General features: G+C 46.8%; 1 protein-coding gene across 16 annotated transcripts in view; it reads right to left on the bottom strand.

Moving 5' to 3' along the window:
• sif (still life) overlaps positions 1–19,323 on the bottom strand; it is a 541,039-nt gene that overhangs the window by 89,962 nt on the left and 431,754 nt on the right. For all 16 annotated transcript variants that reach the window (XM_069313365.1, XM_069313368.1, XM_069313371.1 and 13 more), the window contains 2 exons: positions 8,832–9,026; positions 8,214–8,322 (listed from right to left, as the gene is read on the bottom strand). In XM_069313365.1, the coding sequence (XP_069169466.1) occupies positions 8,214–8,322; positions 8,832–9,026 (304 nt within the window). The remainder of the gene's footprint in view (positions 1–8,213; positions 8,323–8,831; positions 9,027–19,323) is intronic.

The following is a 19,323-nucleotide window of genomic DNA, read 5'->3' as shown; positions in this document are numbered from 1 at the left end:
GTGTGGAAAAATAATAAAAATAAATAAATTAGTAGTTAGTAACAGTTGATTGACAGTTGAGAGGCGGGCCGAAAGAGCAGAGCTCAACCCCCGCAAGCACAACTAGGTGAATACACACACACACACACACACACACACACACACACACACACACACACGAATGAATTTTGCCATCAATGACAAAGTCGATATACATTTACGATAAACAGCTGAAGTTTTTTCAGAGTATCTACATTTTTTTCAGCGTTATCGTTAATTCATCACTCTAGCACTACAAAGATGCACTCTGATAAGACACCTGGGTTTACATCCTCCAAAACCAGATTTTAGAGTCCACCTCAAAGAGATTAAGATAAACTAATTTAGAAAAAATACGGATATATAGACACAAAAATAATTTGCCTGATAAATAATTCATCTCACCATTGAGTTAGCTTTACGATCATAGCTAGACTCCCCAATAGGACATCGAACCGGAGGGAATAGAGTTGTTGTCCAAAAAAAAAACCACATGGGTTATCCTGATATGGAACACTTAGTCTATCTCATATCCTCTAGCCAGGAGAGGTGTTCATAAGCCACACACTCAACTGCTCCCAATCCTCCTTCCCCAACCCAACAGGGAAATCAGGGAAGACGAGAGATTGGAGGTCCTGATGATGGCCACCTCACACTGGCAAACTCTGACTCACTCAACTATGCTGCTGGTGTTGACACGAAGCCCTGACTGACTGACTGACTGACTTGAGGCGAATGGTAGACAAGGCGGAAGGGATGAAGGTCACTATGATCACTCGGGAACAAGATAATTCAGCACTTATGGGAGGTGATCCGGACCACGGAGCAGAAGATGATAGAGGAGGAGGAAAAGGAGATGATTAAGGATAGATTATAGTGAAAGAGGAAGAACAAGGACAGTACTTAATAACAGAAGGTGAAGAACAAGATAAATTATAGAACAAAATAAGATTCAGTAATAAAGAAAAGGTTAATTACCTTTTAAATAATTAAACAATAAACAAAATAATATTTATGATTAAGAATATTAAAGAAGATTGACAAAGACTAACAATATGAAGGTTAAGGAAGCGGCCGGCCATTAGTGTGTGCCATGCCCTGGCTCCCCCTAGTGTGGCTCCCCCCCTAGTGTGGCTCCCCTAGTGTGGCTCCCCTAGTGTGGCCCCCCCTAGTGTGGCTCCCCCCCCCTAGTGTGGCTCCCCCCCCCCCTAGTGTGGCTCCCCCCCCCTAGTGTGGCTCCCGCTAGTGTGGCCCCCCCTAGTGTGGCTCGCGCTAGTGTGGCCCCCCTAGTGTGGCTCCCCTAGTGTGGCCCCCCTAGTGTGGCTCCCCACTAATGCTGGTACCTCTGCTGCCTCTCTGCCAATGTTGCCTCAGGCTCCACAGGCCGCTACGATGCAGGGGACCTCAGACGCACCCAAACTTCCTACTCCTGCTGTTCCTCCTGCTGCTGCTGCTGCTGTTCCTGCTGCTGCTGCTGCTGCTGCTGCTGCTGCTGCTGCTGCTATAGCTCCTGCTTCAAACCTGCCCCCTCTCATCTTGGGTAAGGCTGTGCCACGACGCAACACGCACAATAACGCCATCATTATTGAACAACTGTAGGCGACAATAATCAGACACAATGACCACCATCGGTCTCCCCCTAACGGTACCTGACCGTAAACAACACTAAACACAACATACCAGATCCTATACCCGTGATACTTAATGTTTACTACCCGTCTCTCCAGCCTAACTCCTTCACAAAGGGGTTCCTCTCCTCTACACACCTTCACAAAGGGGTTCCTCTCCTCTACACACCTTCACAAAGAGGCTCCCCCCCCCCACACACACCTCCACCAGACCCATGACAACACAATCAAACCTTGGAGGCAATCCGCCTCGGCCATCGGCCCGTGAAAGGCAGACCATAAGTATACTCCGTGTCCTGTCGACGTTAGGTATGCTAAGTGACGTCCCAAGATATACGAGGCGTCCCGACGCAGACATACAACACTACACAGGTCCTACACAGGTCCTACACAGGTCCTACACAGAACAGAGGCGCAGTATACGACACCCACGATAAAACCTACAAGCTGCGTCAGGGTGAAAGTGACAGGAGAAGCAAACAAGCGGTTAGTTTAGTCATTATTCACCACGTACTCATCCCGTGGATTGGTGCCCAACGGTCTCGGTACAAGCGTTGGCCGCCGGTGACGGCTAGTTTATTGTGCACCCTAGTCTTGTGAGTCCGTCCACTTGGGCTGGACGGTAGAGCCCATTCCAACCCGGAATCTAAGTCCCGGGCTGAGGCCTTTAGAATCAGAAAGATAAGTAGAGTTGTGGATTGGCAGAGTTACCTGGGAGTGTGTGAGTTACCTGGGTGTGTGGGAGTTACCTGGGAGTGTGGGAGTTACCTGGCCGAGTCAGGTAAGCCAGCGGTCTAGGACCCCCCCCCCCCCAGGTCAAGAGTCCAAGTCGCTCCATTGCCTCAAAATGATTTTTATTCTAAAAAATCATTAAAATTTCTTGCATGTTGATACCTCGCACGACCACGCTACACGTGGTCGTGCGAGGCCCTCTACACCTCTAGAGGGCCACTAGAGATGGTGGCCTTCAGGTAATCACAAGTATCCTTACGCCATACTTGGCTCCACCCCATTCTCTCTCTCTGGAAGAAAGTGGGTAATCTCTAGGGCTCAGTACGAGAGAGAGAGAGAGAGAGAGAGAGAGAGAGAGAGAGAGAGAGAGAGAGAGAGAGAGAGAGAGAGAGAGAGAGAGCGAGCAGGTGGAGTAAGAGGAGATGAGAGATAATGGCAGCTGCTGTAGAGGTGATGAGAGATAATGGCAGCTGCTGTAGAGGTGATGAGAGATAATGGCAGCTGCTGTAGAGGAGATAAAGAACGTGATGTATGGGTGTGAGATAAGGATATGGAACGAAGAAGCGTTGGTGTCGAAGATGAATGTTATTAACACCACTGTGAGAGGCTGGAGGAGGAGGGATAAGACGAGGAGTTAGCGGAGGTGAACTGTGAAAGGTAAATACCCGAGGTAGTGGGCGTCCCACACCCCCCCCCCCCCCCATCATGGACCCTACCTCCCCCTCCCCCTTCCTCGTCCAGGCAACTGTCACCTGGAGACTGTTAGTGACTCAGTGGCGACTAAGTACCTCCTCCCACTTTGCACGGTCCTAATACGCTCCCTGCTCCGCCACGCAGCCCTCGCCAGTGGGCATATCTCCTGTGTCGGGTGAGTACCACGGGGGGATCACCATAGCCCGTGCTGCTTGTAACTTGGTGTTCCTGGGAGCTGAATCTACTACAACATAAAATCCTGGCAAGTGAAGAACCTGGGAAGTATATACACACACTATTCCTAACCCAGTCAACGACTATCTTGAGGTTATCTTGAGATGATTTCGGGGCTTTTAGTGTCCCCGCGGCCCGGTCCTCGACCAGGCCTCCACCCCCAGGAAGCAGCCCGTGACAGCTGACTAACACCCAGGTACCTATTTTACTGCTAGGTAACAGGGGCATAGGGTGAAGAAACTTTTGCCCATTGTTTTTCGCCGGCGCCTGGGATCGAACCCAGGACCACAGGATCACAAGTACAGCGTGCTGTCCGCTCGGCCGACCGGCTCACTAAGCTCTTCTGTTTTGGTAACAACACCACACATCACAAAATGGAGACACGACGATGTATTTATAATGTTTTTCTGTGTTATATTAAACACAAACCCTAGGCCAGTATGACTGACTTTGTTTTGAAGACTTCTTCACCTTATACTCTAGGCTAGTGTCACTACCTTCTTCAGCATGACCTAACCTAACCTTCTTCAGCATAACCTAACCTAACCTTCTTCAGTATACAGCCTTACATTATATAAAACTTTACTCCCAGATCTTTTCCTATAGTCGTTACACGGGAGGTAGTTTCCCTTCATGGTGTACAGCTGGTGTTAAAATGCAGTAGTCGTTTATCTGACCAACTCCAAGTCATCTTGGAGAATCTTACACTCCTCATCTGTCACAACTCTTTCTTATAAATTTGGCATCGTCTGAAAACATCGACTTGTAAGACAACTTCTGCACAGAGATCATTTTCACAAATGAGAAATAGTATAGGTTCCAGCACCGATCCTTGAGGTTCTCCGCTTGTTAGCCTTGTTGTGCGTGTGTGTGTGAGGGTACTCACCTAGTTGTGCTTGGGGTGGTTGAGCTTCGGCTCTTTGGTCCCGCCTCTCGAATGTCAATCAACTGGTGTACAGGTTCCCGAGCCTGCTGGGCTCTATCATATCTACATTTGAAAGTGTGTGTGTGTGTGTGTGTGTGTGTGTGTGTGTGTGTGTGTGTGTGTGTGTGTGTGTGTGTGTGTGTGTGTGTGTGTGTGTGTGTGTGTGTGTGTGTGTGTCTCACAGTGTGTGTCAATGTGACTGCGTGTGTGTGATGGCCGCATCTAATGCTCTTCTGGGAGTGACTTGTTGGGCGCGCGTGTAGGTCACTGGACGCAATGACACAAGGTACTTGTCTCATTGGTAGATGACGCAAAATGTGTTTTGAGAGAGAGAGAGTGAGTGAGTGAGTGAGTGAGTGAGTGTGTGTGTGTGTGTGTGTGTGTGTGTGTGTGTGTGTGTGTGTGTGTGTGTGTGTGTGTGTGTGTGTGTGTGTGTGTGTGTGTATGCGTATGTGTATACGTATTTTCCCAATCACTAAGTTTACAGGGGTCGAACACAATTTCCTGAGTCCTGCTTTCCCAGCAAAACAGTGTTAGATATTAAGAAATGTTTCCGAGGAGAGGTGAGGAGACACGGAGAGAACCCCCACACCTGCTACACTATCACAGGAGACACAGAGAGAACCCCCACACCTGCTACACTATCACAGGAGACACAGAGAGAACCCCCACACCTGCTACACTATCACAGGAGACACAGAGAGAACCCCCACACCTGCTACACTATCACAGGAGACACAGAGAGAACCCCCACACCTGCTACACTATCACAGGAGACACGGAGAGAACCCCCACACCTGCTACACTATCACAGGAGACACGGAGAGAACCCCCACACCTGCTACACTATCACAGGAGACACGGAGAGAACCCCCACACCTGCTACACTATCACAGGAGACACGGAGAGAACCCCCACACCTGCTACACTATCACAGGAGACACGGAGAGAACCCCCACACCTGCTACACTATCACAGGAGACACGGAGAGAACCCCCACACCTGCTACACTATCACAGGAGACACAGAGAGAACCCCCACACCTGCTACACTATCACAGGAGATACAGAGAGAACCCCCACACCTGCTACACTATCACAGGAGACACGGAGAGAACCCCCACACCTGCTACACTATCACAGGAGACAGAGAGAACCCCCACACCTGCTACACTATCACAGGAGACACAGAGAGAACCCCCACACCTGCTACACTATCACAGGAGACACAGAGAGAACCCCCACACCTGCTACACTATCACAGGAGACACAGAGAGAACCCCCACACCTGCTACACTATCACAGGAGACACAGAGAGAACCCCCACACCTGCTACACTATCACAGGAGACACAGAGAGAACCCCCACACCTGCTACACTATCACAGGAGACACAGAGAGAACCCCCACACCTGCTACACTATCACAGGAGACACAGAGAGAACCCCCACACCTGCTACACTATCACAGGAGACACAGAGAGAACCCCCACACCTGCTACACTATCACAGGAGACACAGAGAGAACCCCCACACCTGCTACACTATCACATTCTCCCTCAGTAGCTCTAACACAACGCACAAGGCCTCATCTCCACCTTAAATACCACCACCATATATATATTGCCTCACAGCGTCACCCATGATACACCAGGCTGTTGCTACACCCATTTTGGCGAGGGATTTTCCGCGTCACTCCAAGACGAGAACAACGTTTACAGGAGGGAGGAAGGGAAGATGTGGAGAAGGGTGAGGGAGAGAGGAAGAGATAAAGAGAAAGGAGGGCTGAGTAACCTGTGTACACACAGGTGTAAGCGTCCATGTACGTGCCAATGTGCCTACTTCCGAGCATGTGTTGGAGAATGTATATTGACACCTCCCCCCCCCCTCTTAAGACCTCAGTGTTCCCCCCCCCCCCCACCACACTGAGCACCGCTACCCACCCATGCACCACCAGCACCTGCCTCGTACCACTTGCATCCCAGTAACCCCCCACTTACTCTGTGGCCTGACCACTTAACACTGTATCCACTGCAGGCGATGAGTCACAATAACGTGGCTAAAAGTATAATGACAAGACCACACACTAGAATGTGAAGGGACGACGACGTTTCGGTCCGTCCTGGACCATTCTCAAGTTCTCACAATCGACTTGAGAATGGTCCAGGACGGACCGAAACATCGTCGTCCCTTCACATTCTAGTGTGTGGTCTTGTCATCACTGTACCCACTGATCAGTCTTCCTGCATGGCCACCACCAAAGCGAAGAGGGCTAGACTATCCTGACACGCCAATGGAACTAATCTTACATCTCTATATTTACGGGCTCACCATAGCCCGTGCTACATGGACACTTCGTCCTGAGTAGCTAAATCTGAAACAACATCTCTACAGGATAGAAGAAACAGAGGGAATATGATCATAATATAGAAGATACTGAGGGGAAATAGACAAGGTGGACAAGGACAGCCTATGTGTATTGAGGGGAAATTAGGTCAAGAGGACACAAATGGGAGGTGGATAACAAAGGAGCTGAAGGAATGTAAGGAAATACTCCTAAGAAACGCAAAGCACTGGAAGAAGTTGTGGGAGCCACCTCCAGCCACAACTTTAAAGCCAGATTCGACAAGGAATTCGAACATCAGTATGATTATATTATAAGGCAACAGGTACAACAAGGCTAGCTAGTGGGTCATATAAGGGCTACACCCAACTCCCCCGAAGACGTTGATAGGTAAGTACAGCTAAGTACTCGGTATAAACCAAAAGTTAAATTAGCATCGTTTAAGAAAATGGGACTTTTAATACGTCATAAACAATTAATTCTTCGGCCAATAATAAAAATACAGCATTTGCATCGATACAACATACACGGTACTTCAAGACCAGTACCAGAGGGGTACAGTTACCCGACAACTCAACACAGAACAGGACAACCCAACACAGAACAGGACAACCCAACACAGAACACGACAGAACAGAACAACCCAACACAGAACACGACAGAACAGAACAACCCAACACAGAACACGACAGAACAGAACAACCCAACACAGAACACGACAGAACAGGACCACCCAACACAGAACACGACAGAACAGAACAACCCAACACAGAACACGACAGAACAGGACCACCCAACACAGAACACGACAGAACAGAACAACCCAACACAGAACAGGACAGGCAGTTACTTTAAGGAGCCACCCAACCCGTGCCTTAAAAAGGCCAGGAGCTTGATAAGGCGAGGCCCTCAATCTTAAGAACGATATTGAGCGGACCATCCAAGAGACATGAGGAGATGGATATGCAAATACAAGTGTGCCTGAGTCTATGAAGGTGTGACACAGCCTATACATGAAAAATACTCTCACAAACCAATACAAAAACTTCAGGCATAAACAGAAAAATTACATAAACTCAAGATGTATTCAAGAACCTCAAGATTTAGAGAGGGTCTACGAATCTTCAATGTCCTTTAACTTTTTAGAGAGTTTTAAAAGATTCCAAACTAACAAACAAGAAACTATAATTACCGGGGTTTAAGAACGAACTGTAGATATTGGCAGAAAGAAAATTATTGTAAGATGGTTCTTACAACAAGATTATTGGTTCTGTTATCATTTACCTGGAGATTAAACTAGGGTCGGTTCTAAGAGTTGTTCTACTCCCCCGAGCCCGACCAGGAGCCAGGCTTGTGATAACTTGATCCAGAAGACTGTTACTTGGACCGGCCCGCAGGCTCACATACCTATTACAACCCGGCTGGTCCGGCACTTCCTTAAGGAACTTGTCTTAATTGCTTCATGAACACGTTCACGAGGTGTTGCAAAGCCGTCGAATCAACCTGCAGACTTCCTGAGGGCTTCTAAAGATTTACGAAGAATTCGTGTACGCAAACGAATCTTGCAAACCTGGTAAGATCACTCAGTGACGCAAAACAAGTAGTATAATATTTATAATATAAAACACAGAAGGGTACTCACTCGGATGTAGAACTTTTTGAGCTTTCGAATGTGAGGCGCAGAAGGAACTATAGAGCTTAAACTGGCTGGCGTAGTATAGGAACGCGCTTCCGATGGAGAACAGTACGTTCTGCAAGGAAGAACACGGGAAGATGCTATATTACAAGTTCGTTTCCAATTGTCAGGGGGACAGAAGCCTTTTTTTTTTTTAGCTTATCGGGCCCCGAAACGCGTCTAGCTTCCATGTTGCTATTTAGTGTAAGGAAACGTGGCCAAAGGTCTTGCCAAGCTTAGGGATTGGACTCGTCAACAATTGTCAACAGACTGTGTTAATTAATATGATAAAAAGGTCACTGCCTAAAGCTTCATTTAACATGCCATAGCTGGAAAGGTTTTGTTAAACTGTAATATTTATCCCCCCCTTTCCCCAAGTGGGGTAAGATCAAAACCTAACGACCACCAGCTCTAACAGCCTGGTCAAATAATTAATGAGGGGAAAAAAAATCACATTGCAGTGTAGGCAAACCTAGATCTAAGACCTAAGTAGACCTAAGGCATCCCCTGCCACGTCTAATTTCGTTTTCTAACACGTTAAGGGTAAATGAAACAAAATCCTTACCGCCACACACACACACTGACCTTAAACTCGTATGGCTGGTCGAAGGTGGGGAAGCCTGGCTCCATGTCGAGGGCCTCTTGCAGCGCCTGTAAGAACAGCCGCTGGAAGGCTACGATCTCCCGGATGTTGCCGAAGAGCGCGTTCACCTCCGCCGAACTCAGGAACGACGCGCTCTTCAGCGGCTCCAGGTAGTTCTCCAGTAAGTTGTTCAAGTGCTGCGGAAAAGTTAACCAAATGATAAGAAGCAAATTTAAAATATTCTATTTACTTGTATACATATACATGTATGAGATTATATAGATAAATTGTGGCTGCCACCATTACTATCACACACACACACACACACACACACACACACACACACACACACACACACACACACACACACACACACACACACACACGTGTGGTGGAGGCAGACACCATACAGTTTCAAGTGTAGATATGATAGAGCCCAGTAGGCTCAGGAACCTGTACACCAGTTGATTGACGGTTGAGAGGCGGGACCAAAGAGCCAGAGCTCCACCCCCCTCCCACCACGCAAGCACAACTAGGTGAGTACAAATAGGCGTTTACACACAGACACACACAGGCGAGCCAGCGCACGTGCCGAGCAACAAAGGCCGCCACACTAGGCTCCGCCAGGGTGCTGCTGCTGGACCAGCCCGTACACCAGGGGCATGGCGGCGGCCGGGAAGTGTATAGCAAGAAGTAATTAGCACAAAGACAAGAGCAACAGTGAGGGAGGGAGGGCAACCTCCCGGAGGACAACAGAGATCACACACCTCGGAGAGACGCTCCTCACCACTCACTAGCCTTCTATATGGACACACTCGCCTTCATCATCTGGACGGGCTCACCATAGCCCGTGCTACATGGACACTTCGTTCTGAGTAGCTAAATCTAAAACAACAACGTCATCATCTGGCACAGCACCGCTCCTGTGCCAGGTAAGTCCACTACGGGCTCACCATAGCCCGTGCTACTTGCCCCGCTCCTGTGCCAGGTAAGTCCACTACGGGCTCACCATAGCCCGTGCTACTTGCCCCGCTCCTGTGCCAGGTAAGTCCACTACGGGCTCACCATAGCCCGTGCTACTTGCCCCGCTCCTGTGCCAGGTAAGTCCACTACGGGCTCACCATAGCCCGTGCTACTTGCCCCGCTCCTGTGCCAGGTAAGTCCACTACGGGCTCACCATAGCCCGTGCTACTTTGGAACTTTTGTTCCGAGTCGCTGAATCTACAACAACAATCATGTGGATGTTGTGGGCGTGAGCGAGGGGAGTGTGTGGGCGTACTGTGGGCGGAGATGTGAGCAACGTAGGTAGATAAGTGTGTTATAACTTCCTATGATACAAATGTTTGTGTGTAGATTCACCGTTGTGTCGAATTAATATCCTGAATCACCCTATAGATGAGTATTGATGAGGAGACTTTGAAAGATGAAATTGTGATGAAAATCAGAAAATACTTGCAGGGGGAGGGGGAGGGGGGGGGGGGGGGGGGGGGGGTTTCGAGGCTAAATTGTTTCATTCTTTCTTTCAAAATTTCACCAGAAGTCCTTTCTACACGCTGAGCGGCGCTAGTGGGTTAATGGGCTCTCAATTCGTATAATTCCCGGAATAAGCCCATTGCCCTTCCTGATGCTATCATTGCTATCGCTGCCTCCCGCCAGCGCCGCTATCGCTGCCTCCCGCCAGCGCCGCTGTCGCTGCCGCCACAGTCGCTGCCGCTGCTGCCTCTGCCGCTGCTGCCTCTGCCGCCGCTGCCACCGCCAATAAATCCCTCCCCCCTCCCCCTCCCCACCTTCCAAAAGCTAGAATGCAAATCCCGTTAAAACAGCTTAACTGGTTGGTAGTGGCGGGGGGGGGGGTCCTCCCCCAGATCTCCCTGGCCGCTACGCTCCGCTGCCTCAGTTATCTCCATAAACCACGCCGTTCTTTCAATTTGCCACTCCGTAAAATATGTAACTGTTTTGCCTAACCAGAAACGTACAAACCCAAACAACCCGCCACCCTACCTATCGAAGCCGAAGCACAGAGGACGTCAATATTACAATGCTTTAATTTGTACGAGAGAGAGAGAGAGAGACAGAGAGAGAGAGAGAGAGAGAGACAGAGAGAGAGAGAGACAGAGACAGAGAGGCAGAGAGGCAGAGAGAGGCAGAGAGACAGAGAGAGAGAGGCAGAGAGGCAGAGAGAGAGAGAGAGAGAGAGAGAGAGAGAGAGAGAGAGAGAGAGAGAGAGAGAGAGAGAGAGAGAGAGAGAGAGAGAGAGAGAGAGAGAGAGAGAGAGAGACAGAGAGAGAGGCAGAGAGACAGAGAGACAGAGAGAGAGAGAGACAGAGAGACAGAGAGACAGAGAGAGAGAGCACAGGTTGTAGGAAAGCTTCGCTTCAAAAAGAAGTATGCCACTAACTACATCACTTAACTATTAAACATCATGTGTTTAATAGCAAGCTTTAAATATGTTCACATTTTCTACACACACACACACACACACACACACACACACACACACACACACACACACACACACACACACACACACACACACACACACACACACTATAGCACCCAACATGTATGGGGAGTTTCTTGCAGTTGATATTACAGATTACCAATACAGCCTTCACCTACACCACTTCCCCTATATAAACACACCTTGTGTCTTATATATCAACGTATGAAAGCCGCTCTGTCATAAATTTTCAGTCATTTTCTGTGTGGTTTTCCCTACATAATTATAACACGCGTATCTGTGGTTCTATGTTCTCTCACAGACAGACACACCTGTCACCTCACTCACCCACACACCTGTCATGTTCCCCCAACACATGCACTCTGAGCAACACAGACACATGCTACACCCCTCCCCCCACCCGCCATAACACACATGGACCACAGCACAAATTACAGTATGACACTGAGTTAACAAGACGAGGTAAACACCCACAGGAGAAGGTGTTGCTCTCTCAGGTACAGTTACACTCCTCCTTACTCAAGCTCTTGTAGCCTTACTAACGTAGTTACCAAGAGAATAGCAAAATTAGTAGTTATCAAAATATAATGAATAATTATCAAGATATAATGAGTAATTATCAAGATATAATGAGTAATTATCAAAATATATTTAGTAATTATCAAAATATATTTAGTAATTATCAAAATATAATGAGTAATTATCAAAATTATATAGTTCATTAGAGAGTTCAGTAACAGGTATATCAGTTCACCACTCGGGTAACTGGTCGACTGACTTTTAGTGGAATATAACACGGATATACACACCGTATACTCTACCCCTCCATTCAACCCGTTCTCGCAAATTTAATAAGTCAATATTGACTTATTAAATATGTGCATAGGTGACATACTTAACATAATAGATACCCTTAAAAAGATTCATAGAAAGCACCGACCTTACCTAACCTTGTTAGTATCTTAAGATAAGCATCTTATAGCTTCGTAATTACAATTATTACCTAACCTATAATAGGTATAGGTTAAGTAATAATTGTAATTACGAAGCAATAAGATGCTTATCTTAAGATACTAACAAGGTTAGGTAAGGTCGGTGTTTTCTATGAATCTTTTTAAGGGTATCTATTATGTTTAGTATATCACCTGTGCACGTAGTTAATAAGTCAATATTGACTTTACGAATTTGCGAGAACGGGTTGCTCCATTACTAGCTGTATATACACGGAGTATACTATACATCTGGACTATGTTCAGGCCAATAGTATACTTGCTGGTCAAGAATGTCATGGTGGTGGTGGTCTTAATAACCCTCCAGTGGTGCTGATAAGCCCTACGGATTGGGAGACAGTTGGAGATGAGTGTGAGAGTGGTGGTGGTGGTGGCAGGGCGTGGAACATGCAGGGAGCACAGGGCGTGTTCGCTTCACTACCATACAGGTGTGATTTACAGTTAACTCCCACACCCTCGCATCACCACCTCCCTCACGCTACTCTCTCTCTCCTACAACCGCTTTCCACCCTCCAAGAGTTGTCCCTTCAAAAGGCGTCCCATAACATACAGATTCTTGTATATGCATAAATAAATAAATAAATAAATTTGTCCTAGACGAGACAGACCTCCGTGTCGCCGCCAGCAATACAGTCTTCCATATACGTACAAGGAACCTGGCAAACCAAGCCAGAGGAACCACCACTCTAGACCCAACTACAACATAGGAGAGGTTGTTTACCAAGCGGACACGTGAGCACGGAAACACCTGTCAAGACGATGGTAAGGTATGGACAGGTAATTAGGAGAGCGATGAGCTAGTATGACTTGGAAGGAGAGATTAGTAAAAAGAGACGGTGCCCAACCACTTGGACATCCGGAGATGGAAGGCCATCTTGCAAGAAGCAAGTCCATCAACGTACCGAGCAGTCCGGTAATACCATCACCTTGGACAGTTTCTCACCACCGCATGAACTGGGTGATTACCCTCGCTAGTTTAATGAGCTTGTTATGGCGTTCATCCATACCCATGGTGGGGGTGAGTTGGTGAAAGAACGCCTTTACGCTCACATAATGGGTTCAGAGACCAGGGGCCAGATTCAGCAAAGCACTTACGCAAGCACTTACGAACCTGTACATCTTTTCTCAGTCTTTGGCGGCTTTGTTTCCAATTATCACACAGTTTACAAACATGAAAACTTGCCAATCAACTGTTGTTATTGTTATAAACAGCCTCCTGGTGCTTCGGAGCTCATTAACTGTTTAATAATTATAAACAAAGCCGCCAAAGATTGAGAAAAGATGTACAGGTTCGTAAGTGCTTGCGTAAGTGCTTTCGTGAATCTGGCTCCTGGACCGCCGAGAAGAGTCCACACAGAGTATATAGAGACACTTCATCAACACATTCCTGGACCACTGTGGTATGATGGTCTTAGATGCACTGACACCGACCAAGAAAATAGTGTCCTAACACACACACAGCATTACGGGATCACGGTGGCACACCACAAAGTGGAGACGAAAGGAAAACTGGTAAAGTTGGCAGATAGATCTTCAACTCTATACTCCTCTACGGTACTGTATTGTCAACGATACTCCTTCAAATCATTACAAATGGTCTACAGAGACAAAAGATACACCTCCATACTGACGGGAAGCCGCTTACTCTCCACTACACTACTACTCTCCCATATATTCCACTCCCATGTTCTCCTTCCCTACCACATATCCCCTTCCCACACAGGTTCCCGCAGGCGTGCCCAGGCCGGAGGTGAACATCTGCTGGGGAAGAGTAACGGTGCCTCACCCACACCGCCCTCCAAACCGCCCCCCACACCGCCTACGGCACCCACACCGCCCCCCCACACCGCCTGTGGCCCCCCACGCCGCCCCCCCCCACACCGCCTGTGGCCCCCACACCGCCTGTGGCCCCCACACTGCCCCCCACACTGCCTGTGGCCCCCACACCGCCCCCCCACACCGCCTGTGGCCCCCCACACCGCCTGTGGCCCCCCACACCGCCCCCCACACCGCCTGTGACACCCACACGCACCTACTCGCCCAACCAACATCTACACCTCACTTCTCCACTTTTGCTTTCTTCGACCAGCCACTCTCATTTGTTCAGCACCACCTTCCTAGAGCAACACGGGCCACCTCTATAGTTTTTATGAACGTACTTCCCAACACCAACGTAACCACGCTCTCAAACCTGCGAACGTGTATACCGTATGTATGTATGTATGTATGTACGTATGTATGTATGTATGTATGTATGTATGTATGTATGTATGTATGTATGTATGTACGTATGTATGTATGTACGTATGTATGTATGTACGTATGTATGTATGTACGTATGTATGTACGTATGTATGTACGTATGTATGTACGTATGTATGTATGTACGTATGTATGTATCTATGTATGTACGTATGTATGTATGTATGTACGTATGTATGTACGTATGTATGTACGTATGTATGTACGTATGTATGTATGTACGTATGTATGTATGTACGTATGTATGTACGTATGTATGTATGTACGTATGTATGTACGTATGTATGTATGTACGTATGTATGTACGTATGTATGTACGTATGTATGTACGTATGTATGTACGTATGTATGTACATATGTATGTACGTATGTATGTACGTATGTATGTACATATGTATGTACGTATGTATGTACATATGTATGTACGTATGTATGTACGTATGTATGTACGTATGTATGTACGTATGTATGTACGTATGTACGTATGAATGTACGTATGTATGTATGTAAACATTACTCAGAAATTCTAATTATTGAATCTAATATTCAATAATAACACACAAAAACCCGCGCCTGTAACTCACGAAGGAAATTCACCGCCCTAATACCACCCAAGGATTTACTTTTACCTGTAAGACAGAGTTCAGTTATGGACACACACCAGCAAGCATCTCTTCCGGAGGGGAAAGATCTATAATACAGTATACAAGAAGACGATGTGACAAAACCCAAGATATAGTATAAAAGAGACAAAACAAACCACAATATACGAAAGGAGGAAGAGAGGAAACATAAGAAGACTTTCATGTTCATCGGTGTAATGATAACGAAGTGCAAAATATCAATGCTAAGGATAGATTGATGGCTCCATTCGCAAGGCCTCTGGCAGTGTAACAATCAGACCATTCCTATGTTGACCAGACCACACACTAGAAGGTGAAGGGACGACGACGTTTCGGTCCGTCCTGGACCATTCTCAAGTCGATAAATACTCAAATCGGTCCAGGACAGACCGATACGTCGTCGTCCCTTCACCTTCTAGTGTGTGGTCTGGTCAACATACTTTAGCCATGTTATTGTGACTCATCGCCTGCAGACCATGCCTATACACACACATTTCCATCGAAGTTCCTTGTTAGGTTTGAACATTTCCGTTCAACACGGCAAGAGGCCTAGTGGACCAAACTCTCACAAGTCAAGCCTGGCCTCGGGCCGGGCTTGGGGAGTAGAAGAACTCCCAGAACCCCATCAAGCAGGTATCAACCAGGCGAGTCTACGTGGAGAACACGGAGCTCTCCGGAACAACACGACCTACAATCCTCATCCTTGGAAGACGACTCCCAGTGTGCCTCGAACCCTTGGTCAAAATGTGCGCTTCACAAGTCACCCTCACCGCCACCCTGTAGCTCCACCCTTCATAAGTCACACCCAACTCCCCCACCCCATCCCCCAAACTGTACCGCCACCCGCACCCCTCTCCCACTCCACCCAGAGCAAGGGGGTGGTGGGGGGGGGAGGAGAATGTCGAAGAGCAAGAAAATCAAAGCGAGAGAAGGAATGAGACCGAAAAAACTTGGGGGGGTTGATATTACAGTGAACCCTGTCAGCAGAAACACACGTCCAACTGATATCAGTTGCATATGCAACACTAGTCAACATAAGAACTGCCTTTAGGAATGTGAGCAGTGAGTCATATCAATCTCATGTACACAACGTATGTATGTGGAAAGGACATACATACATACATACATACATACATACATACATACATACATACATACATACATACATACATACATGCAGTGTCCTCCGCGGCCTCACACTCCGCTGGTCAAACCCATAAGCTCAAGAGTTGACTTAAGCTCCTTTTGTTTAGTGCTGGGAAGACGGGACACCACGAGCGTAGCTCTCATCCTGTAACTACACTTAGGTAATTACATACATACATACATACATGCATACATACATACATACATGCATTTGTATGTATGTCAGACCAATTCCCGAAGATTGGCACCAGCATGGAGTTGAAGATCTCGTTAAAAATGAAAAGGAAATGTGTGAAACATTAAACAAAAAGTTCCAAAGTGTAAACAAATCCACAAGGGCCGTGACGAGGATTCGAACCTGCGTCCGGGAGCATCCCAGACACTGCCTTATTCGACTGAGTCTCTTGTGTGTGTTCCAAAGTGTGTTTGTACAAAATGAAATCTTCAGGGAACCAGACACAATAAGAATTCCAGGGAACAACAGAGCACATAGAGGTTTAAGCACAAAACCAAAGAGGAGAAAGTCCAGAGGTGCACACACACACACACACCACACTTGCTGGAGGACGAACAGCACAACACTAAAGCAATTTAGTGTTGTACTGTGTTGTACTACGAGCAGTAGCAACACTAACGCTTGTAACATTTATGCCCGAAACGCTTTGCGTAATAGTGGCTTTAGGCATTGTATGTACTAGCCCTATCTATAAGTCAAACAATCCTTGTAAATATTTATTGTATGTATGTACCTTACCTAAATAAAATTGTATTGTATTGTATTGTATTGCACTAGAACCTCAGATAACTTGGAGAGAAAGGAAGGTAGTATGCAAGCAGACTGGATAACCACACCCACCAATCTCAAGGAACAGATTGGCACTATATATATATCGAGACTATATACACACACGCTAATTTAGCACGGATGGTACACGAACAGGGAGGCACGGATGGTACACGAACAGGGAGGCACGGATGGTACACGAACAGGGAGGCACGGATGGTACACGAACAGGGAGGCACGGATGGTACACGAACAGGGAGGCACGGATGGTACACGAACAGGGAGGCACGGATGGTACACGAACAGGGAGGCACGGATGGTACACGAACAGGGAGGCACGGATGGTACACGAACAGGGAGGCACGGATGGTACACGAACAGGGAGGCACGGATGGTACACGAACAGGGAGGCACGGATGGTACACGAACAGGGAGGCACGGATGGATAAATAAATACTCAAATGAGCGACAGACATAAAAAGGAGAATCTTTTGAAGCAATGAGGTGGATTTGAACTCGCGAATCTCCAGTCACCTCTCCTCACTGGTGTGGTGATGTCACTGAGCATTAAAATGAATGTTTTCAGAATAGTGACTGATATGTATTGAGGTAAGAATAGGAGTTGTGAAGGTGATGGACATACACAGTCAGATGAATAGATGACAAGTAGGAAGAGGCTCCATCTTGAGGTTATCTTGAGATAACATCTCGGGTTAAGAGACGGGGCCAAACATCTGAAGCTCAACCCCCCCCCCCCCCCCACAAGTACAATTACATCAGTAATACAGTAAGTGTAATACAGTGGTTTGAAAAATATATTAACAATTAACAATACAATAACATTAAAATCTCGAATAATTTTCCGACACAAACAATTTTACACTACACTAAAGCTATGACTAACACAGTCCGTCCTCTCACCTAAAACGTTTTTTTTAACATAATTGACCAATGAGTTAAAAATGCGAGAGATTGTCCAGTAATTATTTTAATGATTTGTACCCGGAGTACAGGTTTATAACAGCTTAACTTATATATTATTTCTTCTTATGTGTCTGTGTCATGCCCTTTATACGACTTAGTTTTACACTCGTTCACTAACACTCACTCACTAACACTCACTCACTAACACTCACTCACTCAGGAAACGGTTCAACTCGCTGGAGAGAGCCACACGCTACTCTAATGTGCCTGTGTCTTCATTCGCCAGTACGTATTTACAGCCCGTCACCTGATGCTTTCTGTTCGCCAGTCCTGAGAGACTGAGAGCTACAAGATTGAAGAGACATTGTGGACACAAATAGAGCTACAGATTCACCAGTTGATTGACAGTCGAGAGGCGGGACCAAAGAGCCAGAGCTCAACACCCCCGCAAACACAACTAGGTGAGTACAGATCTCAACACTGATTGATCAGGATGTCAACAAAACACACGCACGCCCGTACACACACACACACACACACACACACACACACACACACACACACACACACACACACACACACACACACACACACACACACAAGAGTGCAGCCAATTCCCCCAAGGGTGGTGTTGTTGGGCTCTTGGTCCATCCTTTTAATCTCCCTCTTGACTCTTCCCTTCATGTCCTTGGCTAGGTTGACCCAACACGATTACTCCTCCTCAACCATTCATCCACATCCAGCCTGAGAGACCCGCCCGTCCTCTCAACCCTCCGATCCACACAAACACGCTAAAATGTAAAATACACCAGTATATTTCATACATATTATGTATTTACAGCTGTATCTAATCATCCCATCTATTCATTTCTATGTATTTAGCAAAATACATAGGTCGATCTGTAACAATATGTCAGGATATTTGAAGATACAAGGTACGCTTCAAAGGTATATTTGAAGATTGGCTTCAAAGGTATATTTGAAGATTGGCTTCAAAGGTATATTTGAAGATTGGCTTCAAAGGTATATTTGAAGATTGGCTTCAAAGGTATATTTGAAGATTGGCTTCAAAGGTATATTTGAAGGCTGGCTTCAGAGATGACAAAGTGCAAGGCGAACTATGCAACACTGGACTTAGCTAGATGATGGTGACAGAGACGTTGGTGATTGTGAAGGATGGTGATGCTGATATCTATCTATCTATCTATCTATCATCATCTCTACACCTGCGCCCGTACCGAGTACAATAAGAATTTCTATGCATGTTTAAGAATACTGTACCAC

Source organism: Procambarus clarkii, chromosome 75, assembly GCF_040958095.1.
Source record: "Procambarus clarkii isolate CNS0578487 chromosome 75, FALCON_Pclarkii_2.0, whole genome shotgun sequence".
Classification (NCBI taxonomy): Eukaryota; Metazoa; Arthropoda; class Malacostraca; order Decapoda; family Cambaridae; genus Procambarus; species Procambarus clarkii.
Note: the sequence above shows the minus strand (reverse complement) of the source record. Positions and strands in the feature narration are given on the sequence as shown.